Raw genomic sequence first — 27,425 nt, forward strand, 5'->3', positions numbered from 1 at the left:
CTCACATTTGTTGCAACACTTTCTGCGCCAACATAGCATCCCATAACTCACTACTGCTAACCCTACAGCTTTGGAATGTGGGTGCAAACTGAGAACAGACAGCACCATTCGCAGTAGCAAAAACAGAAGCTGATCAATGTTTGCTGGCAATGTAATAGTGTTTCACTAACCACTGTGCTATTCATATAAACAATCAATTATTTTCCTGCAAGTTTTCTTTTGCATAAACTTTGAAGTATAAAATGCTATATGGAAACTTGTCAAAAATGTTTTTGACAAATGTTACACATCATTTGCTATGATCCAATGGTGCACCACCAGAGCCAAGTGGCTTATCAAATCAGATTGCAAATGATGCTTTTCAATATGGTATGAAATGCATTTTTTAAACTTTATCTTTTGTTTTAAGCACTTGGGATGATCAGCATCTAATGCAGACCCCAACTGCCCTTAAATTAAGTGGCTTTTTAAACCTCTTCAGCCAGCGTTTTAGATTCAGGAGTCACAAAGGTCAGGGTGGGTAATGTTTTCCTACAAAGAGATCCAGATGGGTTTTTAATAATATCATTATTCATGATTAGGTTTTCCTTAAATGCAAGATCATTAAATAAATTTAAATTCCACAGCTGCCACTGTGGGATTGAACATGGTTCTCTGGACTGTCACTTCATTATCGGACAGGTAACAACCACTATTTCACCGCTGTCACTGTAAGGATGCTGCTCTAATTTACTGGTGATAAACAATTCCATTACATCACACAAAATGAAACATAATTCATATCCTTGTGTCTGTTTAGTCATTCTTTAAAACACAAGTACTATATTATCCAATTCCTATCTAATGGACCTCCATTTATGGTGATAAACAGGAACTTAGATATACTCTTTAGTTTCTCCAACAAATATCTGCCCTGATGATTGGCTTGGCGCATTTTTCACCCACCTATATTTCAGTTCATATACAACACAGCCATACATTTTTAAATTGGATATTACATTCTGAATATATTGCTCATAATTTCCCTTGATCTCAAATCAGTTTGAAGCTTTGATGTTACTTCATTTGTTATCAGTGTGAACTGAAAGGATTTATTCTATAATTGGTTAACTCCCCCACCACACACTAATCTGATTTAAAGAAATCTTTGGGTACAAACTCACTTCACTCAGAAGTTGGAGGTAATAAAACACATGGGTTTGTGATTGACAGAAGTCTGTAGTATTGCAGGAGAGGAGTTGGGGTTACATGCTTGGAAAATTCTTACGTCCTACACCTCTCAAAAAAAGCTAACAAGCAATGAAGGTTTTCGTTCAGGTAGCTCTACAACAGCCACAGACAGCATGAGAAATAAAGGCAAGACGTAACAGTGAAAAGCGCCATCTGTACATGGGCACATGAAATAAGGAACTTTATCTACACCTATTTACTGTGCTCATATCCAGTTGATAATGCTTCTCCATTTCAGTGGTTAGGGATTTATTGCCATTTAACTACTGTTGATCAAAGCACTGGAAATTTGATTGATTTTACCACAATGCTACCAATAAACAGTGTGAACCGGGTTTTAATGAAGCTCAAATCAATAAAAAATAAATAATGCATCTAAATGGTATTCTGCATCCAGGAGAGAATGACAGCATTTAAAAAAAAAATCATTAAGGGAATTTCTGAAAATCCGGATGTGCCTCTCCAGATTAGCAATGGAACTAGCTGGGCTACAGAGAACTACTACCTCTCAGTATTTTATATTTTGTTTCCCCATACATTACAATCCATTCCTCCGCACAAAATATTAAACCCACTTTGAATACTTTACCCTTTCACAACAAGAACAAGATCTCAGGACTAAAAGGCAAGTTGATTGTTTTAAATGATGAGATTAATATTTCCTAGTAGGGGATTGATTGGTGCCTGATGTTAATTCTGCACACTATAATTCACTTTAAAGACCCTACTCCCCATTTGATTGCATTATTCTAGAATAAACTCCCCAAATTGTTATTGCAGTACTAATGGTTGCTGAAATGATTGAGCTCTGGTGTATTGTAAAGTATAAAACTGATGTCCAGTAATTCAGTTATGTGGTGGAAACTGAGAACTCCACAGAGTATGAATGGAATTTGGGAACTCCCCAGTTAACATTTCTGCATCAAGATTTAAGCAACTGACTCCTAGTCAACAAAAAAATAGAAGAAATATGAGAAAACCAAGAGTCACTGGATCCCTCAAGCCTTCCCTGCCATAGAATATGATCCTGGCTGATCTTTCCTAAGCGCTACCTCCTCTTCCATGCCAGTTTCCCATATCACTTGATTCTTTTCCAAAATGATACTGCTCCCTCTTTAAATACCCCCAAATCAGGCAGCCTCCGCACAGATAGATCAGACTTGGTGTGAATGTGATGTTGCACATTAGTGTTGTTAGTTTCAGTTTTCACATTATTGGCTCATACAACTTTATTGTAAAGCTCAATCGCTACCGCACAAATTCTACTACAATGAGCAAGGATAAAAATATCACAGTGTGACAGTAGACCCACTGATGAAGACTTCAATTCAGTCTTGCATTCTCTGAGATATTTGGCCAAACCAAGATACCAGCTGATGAAATTTTAGTATGCAATGTGAGGTTTGCTGCAGTTGTGTCAAACCCTGCCCTAAAAACAAAAGCAGTACCAGTCAGTTATCTGAAAAACTACCCGTAGTGCAAGAAATGGGACCCTGTACAGAGTCTGTTAGGACAAATGAAAACATGTCAACTTTAAAAGCTTGAAAGCAGTTGATTTGTACATTGGAACCTTCAACAAACAGCAATCTGAGATGTTCATTCCAGGGTAAATATTTCATCTGCAAATGAAGCCTTGGGATCTTTATTAGTCATGCTTGAGAGTTGGGACAGAGAGAGTTCTTGCAACAGTGCAGAGTTTTGCATGAGTATTAGTGTCAAACATGGTTCAGATTTCTGGAGCGCAACATGACTCTGTGACATTCTGCTTCAGGAGGTTAACTCACTTAAATCTTACTAAAACTGGATGCAAATATGCTTTCTTGCTCATTGTACCACTGAACCATTCCACTGAAGGAAAAACATTCATTCCACTTTCAATATGCAAGCCCGTGTTTTGCACAATAGAATTTATTACACCCATTTATATACATGAGTTGTAAAAATGTCAAGCAATAGTAGTTAAGTAGAGCCAAAGAACTTAGTTTCTTGCCACTTCAATCAGGATTTTTAAATTTACCAGCTGACTTAGTTATATTATTCTGGAGTATAACCATTGCAATATCCACACCTTCCTTTGTCATCTGCTGGAATTGTTTCACATTATGTTGGTGAGTCCCAGAAATTATTGTGCTCCCATCTAATGATTATTAGGAAATGCAGGATACTTAATAGAAATCTGCTTACAGAATCAAATAAGGACTCCCAATTTCAAGCAGTCCATGACTCATTTACATTCCTAAACCATTTAAAAAAAAAATTATCTGGTAAAACAAGGAATTGGGTAAAGGAATTAAATGCTCACAAAATTACAAGCAATGCTGTGGGTATAATGCTGGTTTTATTCACAAACGCAGCAGAAATTTTTAAAAGGAAAACAATTCTGCTGTATTTAAATGTTGTTTTGATTTGAACTATGAAATGCAATCATAGGATCCACTATATGGCCAATTCATCTCTCCAGCTCAATTTTCCTGCATTGTTTTAAATATTCCTCAATGATAAATAAAATACCTTCTTCCTTTTAAATATGCAACTGATTTCTTTTTAAAAGCATTACACATTTGTTACAATAGCCACTTGTGGTAAAGCATTCCAAATTTTAATAACGCCTTTATGCCCATCCATGTTCTGGTGATAATCCTAAACATATGTTTCTTATTACTAGTCTACCAACTGCTAGAAACAATCATGTACTTTCTGAACGTCTTTCCAAGTTCCAAAACCACAAATGAATCTGTCCAAAGTCCTTTGGCTCTAGTGAAACAAATCATCAATATTTAATACACTTCATGAAACTTCCAGTTTTGATTCCATGAAATCTCTGATTTTCTTTTCCATGACTAATCTATCTTTTCTATAAAACACCTGGAGAGAGTTATGCTGGTGGTGATTACATTCCTAGAAAACAATCTGTATCATGATTTTCTATAGCGCTACGCTGTGTCATTTGAGCAGACCTCAAGAGAGGCAAGTTGAAAAAGAATTTTTTTTCTATCTACCTTTTATGCACTCCCCCAAAACATTCCATGAAAGCCAACTTTAACCCACATTTGTGAATTCTGCAAGGGCAACTTTCCATGAAATGAGTGGCCATAATACAGGATCACTAGTATAAACACAAGTTTCTGCAGATACTGGAAATCCAGAGGACGCATACAAAATGCTGGAGGAACTCAGCAGGTGAGGCAGCATCTATGGAAATGAATAAACAGTTGACGTTTGAGGCTGACACCCTTCATCAGGACTGGTAGTATAAATCCAGTCTCCAGAATAAATCTATTCAGCACCGCTAGCTGATTACAGCACAGATGAATTGCATTTATAGGAGACTACCACTTCAGAAGTAAATGGTTATTCTGAAATTCCAAATTCTTGAGCAATCACTGGCTGGGATTGAGGACATCATAAACCAAGTAAAGAGGCTCCAGAAGAAGATGGAACAGCCAGAAGCTATGGATTATGAGGAATGATTAAACTAGACAAGAGCCTTATAAAAGAGCGGCAAACAGATCTTGAGTCAAAATCTAGCCTAACCATAACATTCAGGGTAGTGGTTGCTGGAGTAAGTACGAAAGAAATGAGACACAGATTTTCTTTCCTTACAACACAGGCGTAGGTTATTCGGCCCATCGAGTATATCATCAAGGTTATCAAGTCCCTCGGTTAGAGGACAGTGTGGGCATGTCTGGAAACACCACGCCGGTCAATTGGTCTAGAGTAACACAAGTGATCCCTGAGCACGGACATCAGGTTAGCAGGCCATCCTGTGATGCCTGAGGTCAAGGACAGCAGTCACAGGGTCCTGATGACGAGGGCCAGTGAGCCTCTATGCATGGTGGAGGATAGCATGGGGTTTTGCGTGTTTGTCTCAGCTGAACATTGTGGGCAAGCTATGTTAGCAGTGGAAATGTGTCCCTTAAACTATACTGGTTATTAATGCAAACAATGCATTTCACTGTACGGTTCGATGTACATGTGACCAGTAAATTTGATCTAATCTAGATTCTGAATCTCACAACAATATCATCCATCCCATTCTCCACTTATTTTCCTCTAATGCACATTCTGCACAGTTCCAAAGATTCTATTATTGAATTGAATTGACTTTATTACTTACATCCTTCACATACATGAGGAATAAACATCTTCGTTACGTCTCTGTCGAAATGTGCAATTTACAGTAATTTGTAATAAATAGTATGTACAACCGGACAGTCGATATAGCATAGAGATACAATTTTATCAGCGTGAATTAATCAGTCTGATGGCCTGGTGGAAGAAGCTGTCCCGGAGCCTGTTGGTCCTGGCTTTTATGCTGCGGTACCGTTTCCCAATGGCAGCAGCTGGAACAGTTTGTGGTCTGGGGCCCCTTTTACACAGCTGTCTCTGTAAGTGTCCCGAATCATGGGAAGTTCACATCCACAGATGCACTGGGCTGTCTGCACCACTCTCTGTATAGTCCTGTGATTGAGGGAAGTACAGTTCCCATACCAGGCAGTGATGCAGCCAGTCAGGATGCTCTCAACTATGCTGTTGTAGAAAGTCCTTAAGATTTGGGGACTCATACCAAATTTCTTCAACCATCTGAGGTGAAAGAGCCAGTATGCACAGACGATGTGAGATCCTCAGTGAAATGTATGCCGAGGAACATAAAGCTGTTCACCCTCTCAACCCCAGATCCATTGATGTCGATGGGCGTTAGCCTATTTCCATTTCTCCTGTAGTCCACAACCAGCTCCTTTGTTTACTGATCTGCATTGAAAGATGCAATATAATCTTCAGACCTGCATGTTGTTGGAATGAGAGAAAAACATCACTGCACCCAGTGGAAACCCACAAAGTGACAGGAAGAATGTGCATACTGAACACAGGCAGCTCTGGGGGTCTGACCTGAATCAGGATCAGTTCTCCCCTTGTCACCATATACTTGAAAATAATATCAAAAGGAAATGCAAGGTAACTTAGAACTATGTTCAAAGGATAATAATGTTAAAGGTCTGCCCATAGATGATGCAGGAGAGAGCAGAATACGCAAGGAAATGGTAGACTTTAATTTGAAAATATAGCGAAGCTGTTCCATTAAGGAAGAGGAGAGCAGTTTACAGGAACCTATAAGTGACTTAACAGGAGGAGCATGATTTAGGTAGCTGATTTAGGAACTGTGTCTTTGGTTTTGAAAAATACAAATGTTACTTCTTTATTTAATAAAGTGAAGTAGAAACAAAATAACATGCAAGTTTAACATCAATTACGAGGGAAATTTTATGCCCAAGATCATCTGATCAAAAAAGCCCCAGCATGAATTTCAGGAAGGAATGTTAAAAGTTGCATGTTACATTGTCAGTAGAAATGAAACAATTTTTAAAATTTATTCACTTATGGGAAGTGGACGTGGCCAGCTAAGCCAGCATTTATTGCGTATCCCTAGTTGCCCTTGAGAAGGTGGTGATGAGCTAACGTAATATATCATTCTACTGGTGGTTTGGAGAGGTACACCACTTGGGATACAGAGGGGTTGATTGTGCTCATCTAGATAGTGGAATGGAGTACTTTGAATGCACCTGAGGAGAGAGTGTCTCATTTTAAACATTCAACAATACCACTGCAACAATAGTCTGGAAAAAAAAACCTCTAATACATCACCAAAATCCCAAACAAACTGGATTACTGCGAGTTTTACTGTAGAAAGGAGTTAGCACGACACTACTACAGCTCAGGGTGCCAAGCCAGAGTTCAGAGTTCAATTCTGGCTCCTTCTGTCAGGAGTTTGTACATCATTCCCGTGAATGTGTGGATCTCCTCCGAATGCTCTAGTGTCTTCCCACGTTCCAAAGACGCACAGTTTAGCTGGTCATTGTAGATTGTCCTGTGATTAGTCTAGGGTTAGCTGGTCATTGTAGATCGTCCTGTGATTAGTCTAGGGTTAGCTGGTCATTGTAGATCGTCCTGTGATTAGTCTAGGGTTAGCTGGTCATTGTAGATCGTCCTGTGATTAGTCTAGGGTTAGCTGGTCATTGTAGATCGTCCTGTGATTAGTCTAGGGTTAGCTGGTCATTGTAGATCGTCCTGTGATTAGTCTAGGGTGAGCTGGTCATTGTAGATCGTCCTGTGATTAGTCTAGGGTTAGCTGGTCATTGTAGATCGTCCTGTGATTAGTCTAGGGTTAGCTGGTCATTGTAGATCGTCCTGTGATTAGTCTAGGGTTAGCTGGTCATTGTAGATCGTCCTGTGATTAGTCTAGGGTTAGCTGGTCATTGTAGATCGTCCTGTGATTAGTCTAGGGTTAGCTGGTCATTGTAGATTGTCCTGTGATTAGTCTAGGGTTAGCTGGTCATTGTAGATCGTCCTGTGATTAGTCTAGGGTTAGCTGGTCATTGTAGATCGTCCTGTGATTAGTCTAGGGTTAGCTGGTCATTGTAGATCGTCCTGTGTTTAGTCATTGTAGATCGTCCTGTGTTTAGTCTAGGGTTAAATAGGTGGGTTCCGGGTGATGCAGCTCATTGGGGCAGAAGGGCCTGCTCCGTGCTGTTTACCCAAACAAGTAAAATAAATCCATCCAAATGTATATAATCGAAGCTTAACCTCTGGAAGATTAGCCAACACGTACGTTCGAATGCTGTTCATAGACTTGAGTTCAGCATTCAACACAATCATTCCTCAGAAACTGATTGGAAAGCTGAGCCTACTGGGCCTGAACACCTCCCTCTGCAACTGGATCCTAGACTTCCTGACTGGCAGACCTCAGTCAGTCCAGATTGGAAGCAGCATCTCCAACACCATCACACTGAGAACGGGGGCACCCCCAGGGCTGTGTGCTCAGTCCACTGCTGTTCACTCTGCTGACCCACGACTGTGCTGCAACACACAGCTCGAACCACATCATCAATTTTGCCGATGACACGACCGTGGTGGGTCTCATCAGCAAGAGCGATGAGTCAGCATACAGAGAGGAGGTGCAGCAGCTAACTGACTGGTGCAGAGCCAACAACCTGTCTCCGAATGTGAAACAAGACAAAAGAGATGGCTGTTGACTTCAGGAGGACACGGAGTGACCACTTTCCGCTGAACATCGACGACTCCTCTGTAGAAATCGTTAAGAGCACCAAATTTCTTGGTGTTCACCCGCTCCCTCAACACCAGCTCCATAGCAAAGAAAGCCCAGCAGCGTCTCTACTTTCTGTGAAGGCTGAGAAAAGTCCATCTCCCACTCCCGATCCTCACCACATTCTACAGAGGTTGTATTGAGAGCATCCTGAGCAGCTGCATCATGGCCTGGTTCGGAAATTGCACCATCTCAGATCGCAAGACCCTGCAGCGGATAGTGAGGCCAGCTGAGAAAATTATCAGGGTCTCTCTTCCTGCCATTACAGACATTTACGCCACACGCTGCACCCATAAAGCAAATAGCATTATGAAGGACCCCACGCACCCCTCATACAAACTCTTCTCCCTCCTGCCATCTGGAAAAAGGCACCGAAGCATTCGGGCTCTCACGACCAGACTACATAAGTTTCTTCCCCCAAGTCATCAGACACCTCAATACACAGAGCCTGGACTGACACCAACCTACTACTGTATACCCTCTACTGTGCCTACTGTCTTGTTTATTATTTATTATTAATTATTGTAGTGCCTGCACTGTTTTGTGCACTTTATGCAGTCCTGGATAGGTCTGTAGTCTAGTGTAGTTTTTGTGTTTTTTCTTATGTAATTCAGTGTAGTTTTTGTACTGTTTCATGTAGCACCATGGTCCTGGAAAACGTTATCTCATTTTTTTACTATGTTCTGTACCAGCAGTTATAGTTGAAATGACAATAAAAAGTGACTTGACTTGAATGGAACAATATTTTTAAACTGGGTTACAATATGTAAAAGAATTATGATTAAAACAGTGAAGGCATAGATCAGTCAGAGTACATCTAAAGGCACATCAATTTCAAATGGCTGACTGTCACATTCCTTCATCATTTTCCCACCCATCACTGCCACATATCTTCTGTGGCAATGACAGCCATGGGAACTTCAAGGTTGAATGGAATCCAAGTTTGCTTTCGAGCTTCACCCTTGAGACTTCATTATTAATTTTGCTGTCAATGACACCACACAGATGGGGAGAATATTCAGTGAAAACATTTTAACAGGCCAAGAGGAGAAGCCAGCACAATGTGAAGCACCAGCACAGAAAGACATCAAGGTGTATGTAAAGTCTATGAAAGGCAAGTGTAGATCAGTGAAGGTGGCAAGGTTGGTAGAAATAATGGGAGAAGATCAAATTGCATCATATTAGCCTTCCCAGTGTTCTTCATTTATGCATAAAGGTGTTCAGAATTTCAAAGAAGGTTAAGCTTTAATAAACACAACTGGAGGCATTGCGCAAGAAGATTTTACTCCATTCTTCCAAGTTAAATTTTCAGATCAAAGCCAAATAAAATACAAAGCAAAAACAAAAACGGCTGGAATATTTTTGTGAGGCATCAGTCAGTGCCCATTACGGTCCAGTAAGATAATTGTCTTTCATTGCACCTAATCACAGAGTCAAGATTTCACAGAACATTTCAAATCCAATTAAAGTACTTTGAAGCTTAGTTGTAGCTCTGCTGACAATGGAAATGGAACAAAGTAATTATAATCCATTCTTTTAGTCCTGGAGGTTTGGAGAGAAATATATCATTCAGGATATTGCTGGAACACCCTGCTCATCTGGACATTGCAATAGAGTATTTTTTTAAAATAGGACTTTCACTACATCCCTGCTAACAATGCACACTATTGCAATGAGGCATCATCCTAGATTAATTACGTGCGAGTGTAAACATTTCAAGGTAACCTTGTGGAAAATAGTAGAAATATTGAGTCTCTGTACAATCTGACCTTTAGATATGTTGGATAGGAATGTTTCTGTAAACAATAATTTTAGCTACCACAAAAAAAGTGACTAATTCAGACACAAGGAATGCAACAATACATATTTTTATAGAGAAGCAACAAAGTTTTACACTGCCTAATGTACATTTTAGTTGATTGAAAAGCAGGCATTTTGTGCTACAATAGGCAAACACCGTAGAGTAATATAACCACTGGACCAAAAATTACTGTTGGCTGGCAGGCAGGCCACAAGCTGCCGTTTAGCTGCAGAACAAATCTCAACATGTTCCAGACCTGCAACACAGAAATACAAAGCATGCTGGGGGTCACAAAGGGCATCTTGCTTTGCCAAGACTTATAAAAATGTTCAGATCCCAATGGTTGTATCTGCTACCATACTACTCAGCTTTATGCCAGGCATAACTGCTGCATTTTATAAGGTATCCTTTATTTGAATAAAGTTAACAGCCTGAAGATAAGGCAAGTAATTTTGTGTTTTTTAAAATATCACTGTATAGTATAGTTTGTCTAGTTGGGAGTGATTACATAGATCTGTTTAACTTTTTTATTATTTTAATCAATTTCTCCTCTAATTAGAGACATTTTAAAATGTCTCAGTGTGAGTGATGCTCAGGTCTGGTTGCCACTCTCAGCTCACTCTGCTTATGAACAGCTGTGGAATCAAGGCCTCGACGTTATTATGAAGCCCAGTTGCACGATTAGCACAAGGGACAGGTATAGTAAGAGGGCCGATGTGTGGAACTGAAAGAAAGGATGTTACATTAAGGACCTGTATTGAGGACAATCCAACAATTAACACCAACTCAGCTCCAATGGAAAAAATGAATTGGATGACTGCACTTCACAAAATGAAATTTTCACAGATTTTCATTTTACCAAGTGCCTTTATCCAATGTTTACAATAGAGACAGCAGGAGGCGGCTATTCACTCTCAAACCTGCACCAGCAGTGAAATTCATGAAGTAACCAAGATCATGGGTGATCGCCCACAAAAAAAGTTTTCCTGCATATATGCTTATCTCTTGAATCCCTTAAATATCCAAAAAACTTTAGTTTTGAACATTATCTGTGACAGACTTTGCTGTACTCTGGAGTGGAGAATTTAAGTTTCCCATTTCCCCTAGTAAAGAAATTTCCCTTCATTTCAGTCCTAAATGACCTATTCTTTACTTTTAGTGTAACCCCAGTTTACAGACAGCTGAGGGAAACATCTTCCCTCATCTACACTTTTGAGTCCTGCAGGACTTCTGTACATTTTCATGAGGTAATTTCTTTTTCCCCTACACTCTGGATTTACGATGAGCGCTCATGCTGAGCACCATGGATGTTTAGAAGTAGTCTATCAATCTCTCCTGATAATACAAACTTACAATCCCAACAACATTGCTACATTCCCCCTACAGCAAGTGCGTTCATTTTTAGATGATGAAACCAAATTGCTATGGCATACTTCAATGCTGGCCTCACCAAAGTCTTATATAAAATTACAGTAACACTTCGTCTTTATTCAAACAAATGCCAACTTAGTATTTGCTTTCTTTAACTGTTTGCTGCACCTATGCATTACCATTCTGTGATTTGTGTACATGGTCTCTTTGAGCGTCCATACATCTCAATCGCTCACATTTAATAAGCTACACTTTAATGAACTGTGCAGTTCTCTGCTTGATCAGCAATCTCTACATTGTGTTGTAATTTATCATGTCGGTGTACTCTTCAGAGTTGTTCTGAACAGTATCTTTAAATATTAAATTAGAATTACCTGGTCAGGAAAGGGACAGCCTTTGAAATCAGATCACATCTGATTCCCAATTATTTGTATTCACAAAGTTATGAAATTTCAGAACACTAGTCCTTTATCCTTCTCAGAAATAGGAGTAGACTATTCAGCCTGTTGTGCCTCTACAGCCTGCCAGTGAACACAGGTGATCTTTTACCTCAGTGACAATTCCTGCAATAACCCAAATACCTTGCATCTCGAGAACGTAATATTAACATTAAAACATTGTGAATATTTAGATATATTTAATATCTTTTCATATATAAAATTCTATTTATCTTTTTCTTGAATACATTCAATGACTGTACCTCTACAGTAAATTATTCTTTTAAAATTGCTACCCTGGGAGTGAAGAAATTTCTTCTTTGCCTTAAATAACTTTTTAAAAAAAATGTAGGTCCTTCCAGACCAAAAGCCAATGCAATCAGTTGATGGGTGAACTGAACTTAGTACAAACTACAGTTCCAACACAGGATTTGCCCACCAACAGTGAAATATTTTATGCCTAGTCAGAATGTGGTAGAGGTGTATAAAGCAAGGATAATGAGAGGGAAGGAAATTCAAAAATGATGCAAAGCCAGTACAGGTAGCACTTCAAAACAACCACAGCAAAAGTGGAGTCAGCATATGCACTGAGAGTACATCTGTCATCAGATTAACTCCTGATAACAACAAAGAAAAAATAGAGTAAATTGTTCTTCTTAGACTCTTGACCTCATAAGCCACATCGCTGTGACCATACACTTTGTCTACCTTTTCTGCTGTTACACTTTTCTCTGCTTTCTGTTATTATTTTACCTGCGCCTTGGTACATCCAACAATAATTAAGCAGTTCTTCTCAGAACCAACTCAGGTAAAAGTACAAACAAGAGAAAATCTCCAGATGCTGGAAGTCTGAGTAACAGGCACAAAACGCTGGGCGAATTCAGCAAACCAGGCAGCATCTTTGGAAAAAAAGTACAGACGAAGTTTCATCCCGATGCTGCCTGGCCTGCTGAGTTCCTCCAGTATTTTGTGTGTGTGTGTTGCTCAGGTAAAAGTAATTGTTCAGTCCTGATGAAAGGTCTTGGCCCAAAACATTGACTATACTCTTTTCCATAGATGCTGTCTGCCCTGCAGAGTTACTCCAGCATTTTGAGCATTTTGCTTTGACTGCCAGCACCTGCAGATTTTCTGTTGAAATAGATCAGATGCATTTCCTTCCAAAGAGAGCTACCGTTGATGTCTTCCCAAGTCAACTATGACTTCCACACCTGTACACTGCATCTTGGAAGTCAGAGGCAATGTGGGTCATTTGATACTAACAAGCTGATTTCCCACTTCATTGCTGGACTTGGAATGGACTGAGTTTTCCTCTTCCTATACTAGCTCTGATGAAAGGACATCAATATGAAATGATAAATCCCTACAAATGCTGTCTGACTTGCAGTATTTACATTTTCTGGTTTGTTTAATCAAAGTGAATATAATGTCAAATTTTTTACAGGCAACTAAAAGTTAGAACCCTCAGGTATCACCTGACAGAAGCACTTGTGTTCAGCTCTAATCAAGAACCCAATTTTGATCCTGGTGTTGGAGACAGAAGACAGAAAGACCATGGACAAAGCCAAGGGGTATGAGATCTGGCATTTGTATCCATGAATGGAGATTCTCTAGGAACTGTGCCATGGAAACATAATACAGATAGGATAAATAAAGTGTGGAAAGAAACCAGCTGCCTTCTGCAACTGGGAAACTTTCCAGTTCAGATTCAAACAGACTTATCACACGGACATTGAAACATACAGTGAAATGTATAGTTTGCTTTTATAGTCAACACAAGCTAGGGAGAGGCTGCGGCAACCCATAAGCGTCAGTACAAATTCCAGTGCCAATGCCAACACAGCACACCCATAATACTCAGCAGAACACAGCACAAGACAAAAACAACAGCAGCATTACAAGAGTCTTTTCTCCCTCCCTCCCACTCACAGACAGACAGTCCTTGAACACCAGGACAGGCCTCTGGGTCACCACCCGACTCTGACTTTCCCAGTGGACTTACGACTAGTACACCCAGGGCTTTGGGCATCAGGCTTCAATTTCTGCACTTCCAATTGACCTTTGGCCTTAGATCTTCAGTATTGACCCCAGTACCCAATGATGGATCCCCAAACTTCAGGCCTTGAACTCTGGAGTCACCAATGATGGACCAAACTCCAGACTTGGCAGCTCAGTATCCAGGGAGTCACTGGCCCTCCTGTCTCTGGAGAAGGAGGGGAAACTTGTAGACCTGGTGTGCCACCATTCCTTTTCCACAGTGCTTGCCAGCCTGGCATCTATGGATGTCCTTTGTCACACATCCACGATGCAGGCTTTTGAGCACAAAGAGAAGGCCCTGACTTCTTTGGTTACTTGCCCACATTGCTGGCCTTTAAACGCAGAGCATGGATTGGAGACCTAGACTCCGGCCTGACTTCTAATTCCACAACACCAACACTCACTCTCCTTTCTGATCCCAAAACATCCCTGCGAACATCAACCTCCATGGAGACCACAGCTTTAATATTGCTCATTCATTGACTCCATTATAAGCAGGGCAAAAGGAAATCCAGTGACACACATCATTCCGTTCTGCACTTTCACTACCCTATTCTTTTAAAATGAGGACAGAATTTCTGATTTCAGTATTTTGGGTTAATGTTTCTGTATACAGCTTTAATCACAAATAGGGACTCATTCAAGGAGCAATGCCTCAAAAAGGCAGCATCCATCATTAAGGACCAAGTCATGCCTTGTTCTCATTGCTACTATTAGAAGGAGGTACAGAAGCCTGAAGACACACACTCAGTGATTCAGGAAACACACATCAAAGTTGCTGGTGAACGCAGCAGGCCAGGCAGCATCTGTAGGAAGAGGTACAGTCGACGTTTCAGGCCGAGACCCTTCGTCAGGACTAACTGAAGGAAGAGTGAGTAAGGAACAGCTTCTTTCCTCTGCCACCGAGTTTCTGAAACCATGAACACTACCTCACTACTTTATTTTTATTTATGCACTACTTATTGAATTTACATATATTTACTGTAATTCACTTTCCCCCTCTATTATGTAATGTATTGTACTGCTATGGCACATGCAACAAATCTCACGACATATGCCAGTGATATTAAACCTGATTCTGAAGATAACAGGAGTTTTGCTTTAGCTTGCAAATATTCAATACAAAATTAAAGTTCTAAAAGGTATTTATTTAATTTGCTCATAAATTTAAAAGTTGTCCAATTGCTTTCACACTGAAAACACAGCAAAACAAGCAAGCATTAACACAGCACAAGTATAAATCACATTCCACTGCTTTCATGAACCTACCTAGACTGCTGAGGAAATCAGTCACCCAAAAGTCAAACACTTCCTTGTGCAAGAGCAAGGAGAAAAGTGAACATGATTTAGGAGTGTCCAAGCACATTTTTTTCTGAACTGAAGAAGTGAGCAAATGTTTGATTACTCTCTTTCTTTCAGTTGAAATAAAACGCTTTTGTACAATTTGAAGTTGGTACAAAGGCAAACTCTGTCTGGTTGCCAAATGGAAAATGTATCTCAACAGCATACGGACTCTGCAGCACAACTCAGGCAGTCTCAAATGTCTTATACCCTAATCATAACAACCGCTTGATTTTTCTTATCTACATGTCAAGACTCTAGCAGATTTTGTTCATTACTTGGTTCTGACACAATGGCAACAGTGAACATTTAAATGAAACTGAAACACATGACACCAAATTCAAAACAGAAGGCAAAGGTCTGTTAAGTTGTCTCTCGGGAGCAGAGATTTATATATAATAAACATAGAACTGTAACAATGTCCACATTTATGCTGGCAGCGTTTGCATTATTTGTCCCTCAAATCTTGCTAAGGTAAAAATCCCTTAAAGACATGAAGTGTCTGCTCATTGGTGAGAAAATTACCATTATCATTCTTAGTGATATCATTGGATATTATTCCAGGACAAGACTTTCATGAATTCTATTTTAGTAGATATACTTTCCAAAAAATGTAAAGTTCTACATCAAAATTTGCACCCATACACCAGGTATATCACTTTCCTGTTGCAAAAGTATTTGTCCAGCTAGTCTAGTTACATTAGGAAACATTGCAGACATAATCTGGGACCCAAGCAACAAACTTGGTGTTTTCAATAACCTGATCCACACACCCCCAAAATTCAAAGGAGGAAAAGACTGCATGGAAGATCAGTGTCCTAGTGTTGAGGTACGCCTCTACTGCCTCTTCCAAATAGGACTAATGCAACACTCTGCCAAACCTCCACCCATGTAGTTATGGAGATGTCAAGTGTGAAGTGATGAATTTGGTAAAGTTAAAAGCAGGGCTGGGCGTACTCAGTTAACATCAGGATCAGGAGAAGAATTGTAGAATAGAGAGACTTAGAAGTACATAGTTCCCTGAAATAATGACACAGGTAAACTAGGAGGTGGAGAAGGACCCTGGCATGCTTATCTTCACTGGATCCGAATCAGGTTTATTATTACTCACATATGTCATGAAATTTGTTGTTCTTGCAGCAGCAGTATATTGCAATACATAAAAAAAACTAAACATTACAATTTAATTTAGTTAGATATAAAAGGTCAATAAATAGGGATCAAAATAATGAGTGGTGTTCATAGATCGTTCAGTAATCTGATGGCAGAGGGGAAAGAAGTTGTTCCTAAAGTGTTGGAACATGCATTAGGGTACTGACTACGAGAGTTGGATGGTTGTTGTACAATAGCAAGGTTGTGATTAAGTTTAAGAGAGTATGGAGAAGATTCATAAGTCTATTTCTGGGATTGGCGGCCTCCAAGGAGAGTATGAGATTGGGACTGTTCTCCCTGAATCAGATGAGGCCAAGGGTGGAGCTTACTGAGATTTACAAAGTTATGAGAGACTACTCACAGTCATTCTCCCCAGGGTAGAGGTCTAAAACTAGAAGGTATAGGTCTAAAGTGGTTCACATTTAAAGGGCAACTGAGAGGCAAGTTTTTCCACAGATAGTACAGGGTACATGGAGTGAACTGCCTGAAGATGTGCTAGAGTTGGGTAGAATTACAATGTTTAAAAGACATTTGGATAGGTTCATGGACAGGAAAGATTGAGGAACATGGGCAAATGGATCAAGATAAGGAAGACACCTTGGCTGGAGTGCTTTATAACTCTATGACTATTGCAATGTCTTCTGGACAGCCTTCCATTTTCAACTCTTTATAGCTTCACCTGACACATGAGCCATATCCAAGTCCCATTCACCTCTACCTTTGAACTATGGTGGTTCCCAGTATCCCAATTGCCTCAGGTTTAAACTTTTTCTCATGCATGCTCATATTGTTTGCCCTTCTGTGTCCCTCCTCAGCCCTGCACAACCTATTTTTGTGACATCCTGTGCATCTTCAACCCCTTTCTCATAATTATAACTTTATATTCAGCTAGCTAGGATTTAGACACTGAAATTCCCTGCATAAACCCTTTCATTCAACCTTTTAAAAGTCTCCTATAGTCTGCTTCTGTAATCTTTCAGTTTTTCCATCTAATTGTGCTTGGATTCAGATAATTGTTGGTTGATCACAATGAGGAACCATTAGATTTTGTCTGGTAAAAATGGATGATTTGTAAATGTATAAGGTTACAAATTAACAATAACTGTGTCGGTAATGTAAAAGGGTGTGATTAGCACAGTAATACTGTACTTCAATAAGAAGATTGAAAACTTGCAAAAACCCATACAAATGCAATTGGAAACACAATACCATGACCCCACACATACTCCTCACAAGAAACAGCTGCCAACTTCCTTGTAAAACTTTTTAGGGCATCACCATAGCAACAGTGAGGTGTACAAAAACATCTGGTGTAAGTTTTTCCATTTTGAGGAGCTTAAATGCATTCTGTAGCAAATACTATCAGCAGCATTTGAGGTTAGAGCTCAGACAGACTAGACTACATGCTTATTCAGATTTGAGGTTGTAAGAGTGAAACCAAATGATCTTGAGAGTTCTCATCCAGGGTGAATCATTCAAGCTGCATTTGCACTGTGTACAGGATTCAATGGCAGTATCCTGTATAAGGAAATCTCTTAATCGCTGTGGTAGGTTTTGAACAGAAACAGATCCCGATTTTAAGTGACAGTCATTTACGTCAAGAACATGGGTTACTACACAGAAATCCCATGCTGAAGTTAGATTATCAGTATGTGTTATTGTAGAACCTATTTATGAAACACAGTCTTTGGCTTGAAGACCTTGCTGAAATGCAAGATGCACGCAATTAAGAAGCCTTCAATTTTAAAAAAGCAGGCAGAGAACAAGCCACCACACTACCAAACATGGAGCATTGCAAAGGGCAATCCATTGTGTACCGCAATCACTACTCCCTTGTCTCCTTAAGATGTACATGTTCATTTCTGAAACTCGTTAAGGATCCTACAGTATGTAAGGTGAAAGAATTGTGTAATTCCGAATCAGACAGCATATTGGACTGCGGGGTTGTACCGCATGTAATTACTATATTCAAGCGGTGCCCAGCCTCCTCTTATTCGTGGAAGGTTGATGTGGAAATGATTTTTTCAAAAAACAGTTTAAAACTGGTAAAACAGAACAGACGGTGAGAACTTCTTGTCGGAGTGCAGAGTCGCATGTTTGAAATCAGTGACACATTCGCTCACAACGTTAAAATATCACTATCATAAACAATGGGTACAGACCATTCCGATTCTACGGTGTCTGAAGACTGAAATTACAGCAACTCAATCAAAGACAGTCTGCAAACTCTTAAATCACTCCTAAAGGCTCTGAATCCCGAAAGAACAATCGCCAAGACTCTGCAGTTTTCCAGATTTCAAGATCGTGAATTAACCATGAAATAAAACTAAATTCCCCTTGTCTAACCTTCCCCCCACCTTCACAATCCACGCAAAGGGTGGCAGCAATGAAACAGGGCAACCCCTCCCCGTAATGTTCTGGGCAGCGTCGATAACGAGTTGGAAATACAGTCGTTCAGAAAGGACTATCTCAGAGACAAGCGCCACCGGTAGACAGCGGCGGTGGGGGCTGCTGAGCCTCGAGTCCTCAACGCGGAGAAACTCCACACCAGCTGTGGACCCTCATCTTCCCCACACCCACAGCGGCTCTCCCTCACCAAAACGCCGTACTCACCGTCCCTACCACAGCCAGCTTATCCCCGGCAACCCCCCACTACCCCAACCCTTCCCACCCCGCCCCCCCCCACAGCCGCGACCATATCATCCTGCCGCTACACTCCAGATGTTTCGCCGCACACTCGCCTTTGTAACAGCCGAGCCACAAAACTCACCCCAGTTCAGCGCCTGCAGTAGCAGAAATAACCACGCCGACCGCCGCATGTCCTTCCAGGATCCGTGTCCTTGTGGGATCCACTCGATGCCGGCAGCCTCTCCCCGCGCTCGCAGCTCCCAGCCTTTCCAACACGTCACGCTCTCGCTCCAGGTGCCACTTTCTGTAATATTAGCAACTCCAAACCGCAACCCTTAAACTTCAATTAAACTAAAAAAAAATAAACAACTTTGTAAACTTTCTTTGATAATCTACTGCGACACTTGATGAAATAAAACCAATTGTCAGGTACTCCCAAGTTGCTACTCTCTGAACCCTGGAAGGCGGGCCGTAGACACCATGCGACAGCACCAAGGAAGTGTATCGGGCAGGTAATTGGCGCAACGAGGGGAGAGGGCGCGGCCAGCGGTCGTGGACCTCCGGCCGAAAAAGGGAATCCACCGACCCCTTTCCCGCCTTGCGGGAACTCGTGATTTTCTATCTGGAGTGTGAAGGCTAGTGCTGTTTTTCAAAATAAGCTCATAGTTTGAAAGCAGCTAGACTTACATTTACATTAAGGTTTCCTGTTACGGAATTGCACAGGGCTCACTCTTGCTTATGAGTGTGTTTCATCCCTGCAACTGAAGGATCTAATTGTTCCGATATGGATAGCGTTTTACTGTTGATGAACTTGTTTGATCAATCGTCTTTCAATTTTTAGATCTAATTTGGATTTCTCAGGTTTCAGTGTTATCAACCACAATGGGTAGGTCGTGAATTCGGGTTACAGAGATGAACGAAATGAGTTCCTGATGGTCTCTTAGGTGCTATACTAAGAGTGCTACATTGTTAGCAACGCTTGTCCTTGTAAAGGGTAAAAGATCCATCCTTTAATAAAGGGGAAATATACAAGGGCAAAGAGGAAGTCCTCTTCATGTTATATAGTATAGAATCTATGCTGCCACTGCCACAACCCCCACCACTTTCTCCTTATTCCATTATCCTCTTCTGTCAGATTTCATCATCAATCCTTTGTCACTTCTGCTTATTGACTCTCATCTCCTCACGTCATTCCTCTTGTCCCTCTTCTTCACTCACCTGGATCAACCCATTACCCACAAGCTCTTCCTCCAACCTTCCTCCCCACCTTTTAATACTGCCTCTCCCCCCTCTTTTTTTTACAGTCCTGATGAAGAGTCTCAACCTGAAATATCAACTATTCATTTTCCTTCATAGACCCACTGAATTCCTCTGATGCCTTTGTGCACTACACCAAAATTAAGTGTTGTCGTATATTTAAACTAGAGTTGCAGAGGATGGGAACCAGAGTGCCAGAACAAGGCTGTGGTTGTGGAGACAGATGTTGTTAAGACCTCAGAAAAAGTCAGAAATCGAAAGGTTCAGCATGGTGGGACTATAATGTTCTGAGCCATGTATATTTCAATGCAAGAACACAAATGAGCTCAGAGCAAGTCAGGGTGGACAAATCCCCTGGGCCTGACAAGCTGTTTCATATGACCTTGTGGGAGGTAAGTATAGATATCACAGGGGCTCTAGCAGAGATATTTAAATCATCCTTAGTGACAGGTAAGGTACCAGACAATTGGAGGATAGCTAATTCTGTTCCACTGTTTAAGAAAAGCTCTAAGAATAAACCAGGAAATTATGGGTCGATGAGCCTGACATCGGCAGTGGAAAAGTTATTGGAAGGTATTCCTAGGGACCGGGTATGTGAATATTTGGATAGACAGGGATGATTTGGGATAGTCAGCATGGCGTCATGTCTAACCATATTTAGAGTTTTTTTTGAAGAGGTTACCAGGAAAGTTGATGAAGCCAAGGCAGTGAAAGTTGTCTGCATGGACTTGAGAAAGGCATTTGACAAGGTTCCACATGGGAGGTTGGTCAAGAATGTTCAGTCGCTTGACATTCAAGATAAGTAGTAAATTAGATTAGATATTGTTTTTGTGGGAGAAGCCAAAGAGTGGTAGCAGATGATTACCTCTCTGACTGGAGGTCTGTTTCTAGTGGAGTACAGCAAGGATCAGTGCTGGGTCTGTTGTTGTTTGTCATCTGTATCAACAATCTGGATAATGATGTGATTAAAGGGATCAGCAACTCTGCAGATGCCACCAAGATTAGGGGTGTAGTGGCCAGCGAGGAAGACTATCACAGCTTACGGTGGGATCTGGACCAGGTCAACAAATGGGCTGAAAAATGGCGGATGGAACTTAATGCAGGCAAGTGTGAGTTGTTGTACTTTGGAAGGACCAATCATGGTTGGCCTTGTACAATGAGTGGTAGGGTACTGAGGAGTGTGGTAGAACAAAGGGAACTGGGACACAGGTCTATTATTCATTGAAAGTGACATCACAGGTAGATAGGGTTGTAAAGAAAGCCTTTATAGATCTAAGTATTAAGTATAGGAGTGGGATGTTACTTTGATGCTGCAGATGATGTTAGTGAGGCCGGTTCAGAATCAGATTTAGTATCACTGCCATATGTCCTGAAATTTGTTGACTTTGCAGCAGCAGTACAATGCAATACGTAATGGAGAAATAAAAACTGAACTACAATATGAATTTACTGTATATTAAGTAGTTAAATAAGTCATGCAAAAAAAAATGTAATGAGGTAGTGTTCATGGGTTCAAAGTCCATTCAGAAATTGGAGGCAGAGGGAAGGAAGCTGTTCCTGAATCATTAAGTGTGCGCCTTTAGACTTCCGTACCTCCTTCCTGACAGTAAGAACGAGAAGAGGGCATGTCCTGGGTGTCCTTGATGATGTATGCCACATTTTTGGGACATCACTCCTTGAAGATGTTGTGGATTCTACGGAAGCTAATGCCCATGTTGGAGCTGACTAATTTTCCTACTCTCTGCAGCTTACTTAGATCCTGTACCGTAGTTCCCCTCCCCCACAACCCCCGTACCAAATGCAGCCAGTTAGAATGCTCTCCACAGTACATCTGTAGAAATTTGCTACTGGACGATAGTCATTAGGGCAGCTCACCCTGCTCTTCATGTGCACAAGTATAATTGTTGCCCCTTTGAAGCAGATGGGAACTGAGATTGGTGGTGTAGCAACAACCTTGCACTCAACGTCAACAAGACCAAAGAGCTGATTGTGGACTTCAGGGAGGGTAAGATGAGGGAACATAAACCAATCCTGATAGAGGGATCAGAAGTGGAGAGAGTGAGCAATTTCAAATTCCTGGAAGTCAATATCTATGAGGACCCAACCTGGTCCCTACATATTGATGCAGCTATAAAGAAGGCAGGACAGCAGCTATATTTCTTTCATAGTTTGAGGAGATTTGGTTTGTCAAATGAAACACTTGAAAACTTCTACAAATACACTGTTGAGAGCATTCTGACTGCCTGCATCACCGTCTTGTATGGGGGCGGGGGGGGTTGGAGTCTACTGCACAAGATTGAAGTAAGTTGCAGAAACTTATAAAATTATTCATCTCCATCATGGGCACTAGCCTCCACAGTATCCAAGACATCTTCAAGGAGTGGTACCTTAGGAAGGTGGCGTCCATCATTCAGGACCCCCATCAGCTAGGACATGCCCTCTTCTCACTGTTACCATCAGGAAGGAAGTACAGAAGCCTGAAGGCACACACTCAATGATCCAGGAACAGCTTCTTCCCCACTGCCACCCAATTTCTAAATGGACATTGAACCAATGAGCACTACCTCACTACTTTTTTTATTTCTTTTTTTTTTGTTCTACTTATTTTAACTGTTTAATATTAGACACATTATACTTACTGCAATTCAGATTTTTTTCTCTATACAGTATTTAATTATCATGTATTTCATTGTGCTGCTGCCATAAAGATAATGAATTTCACCATATATGCTGGTGATAGTAAACCTGATTCTGATTCTGATTCACAACTTCCAATTGTAACAATGAGAGATTGAAATTGTCTTTGAACACCCTCCCCAGTTGGTTTGGAGTATTGTGTACAGTTTTGGTCACCTACCTACAAGAAAGATGTTAATAAGATTGTAAGAGTACAGAGAAAATTTACAAAGATTTTCCTGGGACTGGAGGATCTGAGTTATAAGGAAAGATTGAATTGGTTAGAACTTTATTCCCTAGAACATATAAGACTGAGAGGAGATTTGATAGAGGTATACAAAATTATGAGGGTGTAGGGCAGGTAGATACAAGCAGGCTTTTTCCACTGAGGTATGGTGAGAGTACAATTAGAGGTCATGGGTTAAAAGTGAAAGGTTTAAGGGGAATTAAGGGAAATTTATTAACAGAGTGGTGACGGTGTGGAATAAGCTGCCAGCGCAAGAGGTGGATGAGATTTCGATTTCAACATTTAAGAGAAGCTTGGATAGGTACATAGATGGGGTAGAGGTATGGATGGCTATAGTCTGGCGGCAGGTTGATGGGACTAGGCAGTTTAAATGATTCAGCTCAGACTAGATGGGCCAAAGGGCCTGTTTCTATGCTGTAGTTTTCTATGACTCTATTTCATTGCTGTTTGTGAGTTCTTTGTGTGCAAATTTACTGCTACTGGCCCTAAGTTGCCATACAGAAAAAATATCGTTATTTGGGTTTGTAAAAACTTGTACTTAATTGTATATTTGCTCAGAAATGCATCTCCTGTCAAGATGGGTTGCCTAATAGGAGGTATTATTTCTACTCCATTTCTGCTATTACATTCTGTTAATTTGAAACAAATTATATTTTGGATCTAGAGTCAGGTTTATGGTGCTACTGACTAAGAATGAACAGATTGTTGAATTTGCATATGTACATCTTTTTAAGTTGCGCTTGGCCAGTTAATTGGTTCTAAGTGTATTGCCCTCCTATAAATGAAATGCTAATCTGTAGCAAAATAGAAGGGAGGACCAGTTATAAAGACCCTATAAAGTGTGCAAAACACGGTCCAAGTGTCACTATGAGTTTGTATGGAAGAGCATTTCACTGAGGGAATTGCGGATGCCTTCAAAACATAATGTTATTGAAATTTATGCTGATCCGTTTGGCTCACTTCTTTGAAATTGTCATCAAGGTTATATGTACAAGGATTACTATTAAGTAGTTCTTAACTCCACATTCTGGGGGGAAAAAATCACTCTCTAACTCTAAGTATTTGCTGCTAATCAACCTCTTTACCTCAATCTTCATACAAACATTGCTCATATTGTTTGAATGACAATTTCCTGGAATTAATATTAGGTCTGACTTTTGCCAGTCTGAACTTGTCTCCTTCCATTACTACATGTTAGTTTGAAGTTTTGTTTTCATTTACCGTTTTTTAAACTGGATCTGTCAATTTTTCCCCTGTTAACTCCTTTTAAAGCTGAAACGGGCAATCTTGTCTAGCCTCTTCTCTAGATTTCTGATATGTGGTGTTTGATTCAGGCAAGTTGCCTTGTAGGCAGCTACTGCCATTTTATATAAATGACTTCACTTGAAGGTAAAATCATCTGGTATGTAAAACTGATTCCATCAGTATTCCGTGGCAATCTAGATTATAATTCTGCCGCTCCCTTCCCCAAAGAGCTAATACCTTATCTCTGCTACGAACTGTAACAAGTACATAAGAAGCAAAAACAAATGTAAACCAGAATGTTGTTGCTCTGACCCTGCAGCCTCCAAAGATTCACTATCCAATCGGTGGAAAATTCTCCCTGAAATCCACCCTGAATGGCTGATCTTTTATTATGAGAACGTGACCTCTGGTTCTAAATATCACAGCCAGGAGAAATGCCATCCTCACATCTAACCCATTAGGCTACCTGAGAATTTTATATATTTCAACGAAACCAATGAAATATTTGAGAGCAAAGAATCTAGTTAAAATACAGAGGAGGGTGAATCTTTGGAATTCTTTATTGTAGAAGATGTCATCTTTGTAATGAATGACAAAGCAGGCTCAAATGGCCAGTTTGCCTACTACTGCTCTGAACTCTTATGTTCTTATTCTAAATGCTAGGAAGAGTATGCCCAGTCTGCTTAAGGTCTCATTATAAGACAAATTTGCCATCCCAAAATCATTCATTGCAGTCCCTCTATCACTATTTGTTCAGCAGTTAGGGAGAAGATGTCTTACCAGAGCCATATATAATTGGACCAGTTTGTCCTGTTGGAATAAAGGCCAGCATGCCTCTGACTTTTATACCCATATGTTAATTTTCAGCAATGCATGCACATTAGGTACCATTGAACACCAGCACCTTTTATCTTCTCACCTCATCTGTATCCAATATTTCTACCTATTCTGTGAAAAATATTACCTCATTTGTTTTCTTCCTATGGGTGAAGTTGAAAGGAGTTATGGAAAAGGGGAATGGTTGGATTGACTAGACTAGTTTTCCTAGAATTTAGAAGATGTTTACTTGGTCCTCTTGTGAGGAACCAGGAACCACCGTTTTCAAACAAAGGGGACTGTAATATGAAACAGGGAAGGGCTAATATTTTTCATCTCCCAGTTGATCAAAAGTCTTCGGAACTCTTTCTTAAAGATTGCTGGAAACAGAATATTTGAACATTATTAAGGCAGCGGTGGACAGATTCTTTGTAAGCAGTGAGATGAAATATTACCTTGGTTACAGGAATGCAGAATTATGCTTGAAGTAATGTTTGCTGTGATCTTACTAAATGAAGGGCAAATTCCTTAAATTCCTTATTTTTAATCCTAATTCAAATGTTTGTGTGTAAATCAATCATGTTTTAAATTGCAGCAAGAGTGAGGCTGTGAACTGAGCAGAGGGAATGTCCTTGGGTGGAGATTGAATGAGGTGATGGAGTAAGAAAGGGTGATATAGATTTAGTAATCACAGCTGATCTGCCTGGATTTGTGAATGGAACGGGATGAATAAGGACAGAGGAAGTGTGTGTGTGTGGGGGGGGGTGGTGGGCACAGATGCAAAAAACAAAAGTGCCAGAACTGTATAACGTTAAAACACTGAAGTTTGTGGAAACCTAACATAAAAGAGAATAATGAAAATATATACCAGGTCAAGCAACACTTGTCAAGGCAGAAAAACTGAGTTAATACTCCAGATTGATGGCCTTTTGTTAGTACTGGCTAACTGCGGTACATACAGGAAAGACTGCTTTCCTGAAATAGTCGCATTCAGCTTTGGGTCTAGAATGCTGTAACCTGCCCAACCGTAACATAAAATACTGTTTCTCAAGACTGAATTAGCGTCATTGGAGCAGTGTGAGGGAATCACAGACAGTGAAGTCACGGTGGGAGTTAGCTGGAAAACTACAACTATGGTGGAAATTCTATCCACTTTGCAGATTGAATGGAGTTTAGTTTCTCCAAAATCGAAATGAACTTACTGCGAGCAGCAAATGCATTAAAGCTGACTACAAAGAACTACAAGTGAATTGCTTACTTATTTGGAATGAGTTGTTGTGTCTAAAAAGTGGAGTAAAAAATATGAAAGCTACAGGTTGCATGAGAAGATGCCATGTGAAACTGTGGGTCAGGATGAAAGACTGAAGCAGGGAGTCATTTAGGAATTGTACCCTGAAGCACCTTCAATAACTCCAAAAGACTGAGGTTTGGTAAAATACTGAAAGGCTTTTATTCGCTGTACAATACGACCTCCACGGTGAGTGTCTGCCCCCGGACTGAGGGGGAGGGGCAAGGCAAAACACCTTTATACAGAACTCTGTGGGAGCAGCCACAGGGGCAGACAGCAGAGGAGCGTGTCCAGACAGTTAACCCAGTTACAACATATATATACGGTTTACCACATTCACCCCTCCATTTTTTTAAAAAGAGTCCCGCGGGGTGAAGTGACTGACAATATTTACAACAAGTATATTTACAGGTCCAGTCTATCAGGCGGTCGAGTCCGTCGCTGTGATCTACGTAGCACCAGTGGTGATTGCATCGGCGACGGTGGTTGTGCTGGCTCAGGCCTGACTTGAGGTACCAGCACATTAGGCATTGTTAATCCCTCATGCATGTGCATTGCGCCCGGTATGGGAGTGTCGCGTGGTGTCTGTATAGGGCTTGGAGTGCACGGTGTCTCGTAGGTACATACATTGGTGGGTACGGCGTCAATAGTCACCACGGAGTGTTCAGGGTAGGGGCCCGGAGTTCCTGCGGGCGCGGATGGAGACCGTGTCCTCCTGCCCATCAAATAAAACCACGTAGGCATACTGAGGGTTCGCATGAAGTAAGTGAACCCTCTCGACCATCGGGGAGTATTTATTG

General features: G+C 40.7%; 1 protein-coding gene across 1 annotated transcript in view; it reads right to left on the bottom strand.

Annotated features, from left to right (window-relative positions):
• The window catches only part of LOC140199011 (prostaglandin F2 receptor negative regulator-like), an 80,697-nt gene extending 61,130 nt beyond the window's left edge, over positions 1 to 19,567 (bottom strand). Inside the window, exon 1 of the mRNA XM_072260386.1 lies at positions 19,239 to 19,567. Coding sequence (XP_072116487.1) covers positions 19,239 to 19,287 — 49 coding nt within the window. The 5' untranslated portion in view covers positions 19,288 to 19,567. The remainder of the gene's footprint in view (positions 1 to 19,238) is intronic.
• Between the last annotated feature and the right edge of the window lie 7,858 nt (positions 19,568 to 27,425).

Source organism: Mobula birostris, chromosome 6 (assembly GCF_030028105.1).
Source record: "Mobula birostris isolate sMobBir1 chromosome 6, sMobBir1.hap1, whole genome shotgun sequence".
NCBI classification, from domain to species: domain Eukaryota; kingdom Metazoa; phylum Chordata; class Chondrichthyes; order Myliobatiformes; family Myliobatidae; genus Mobula; species Mobula birostris.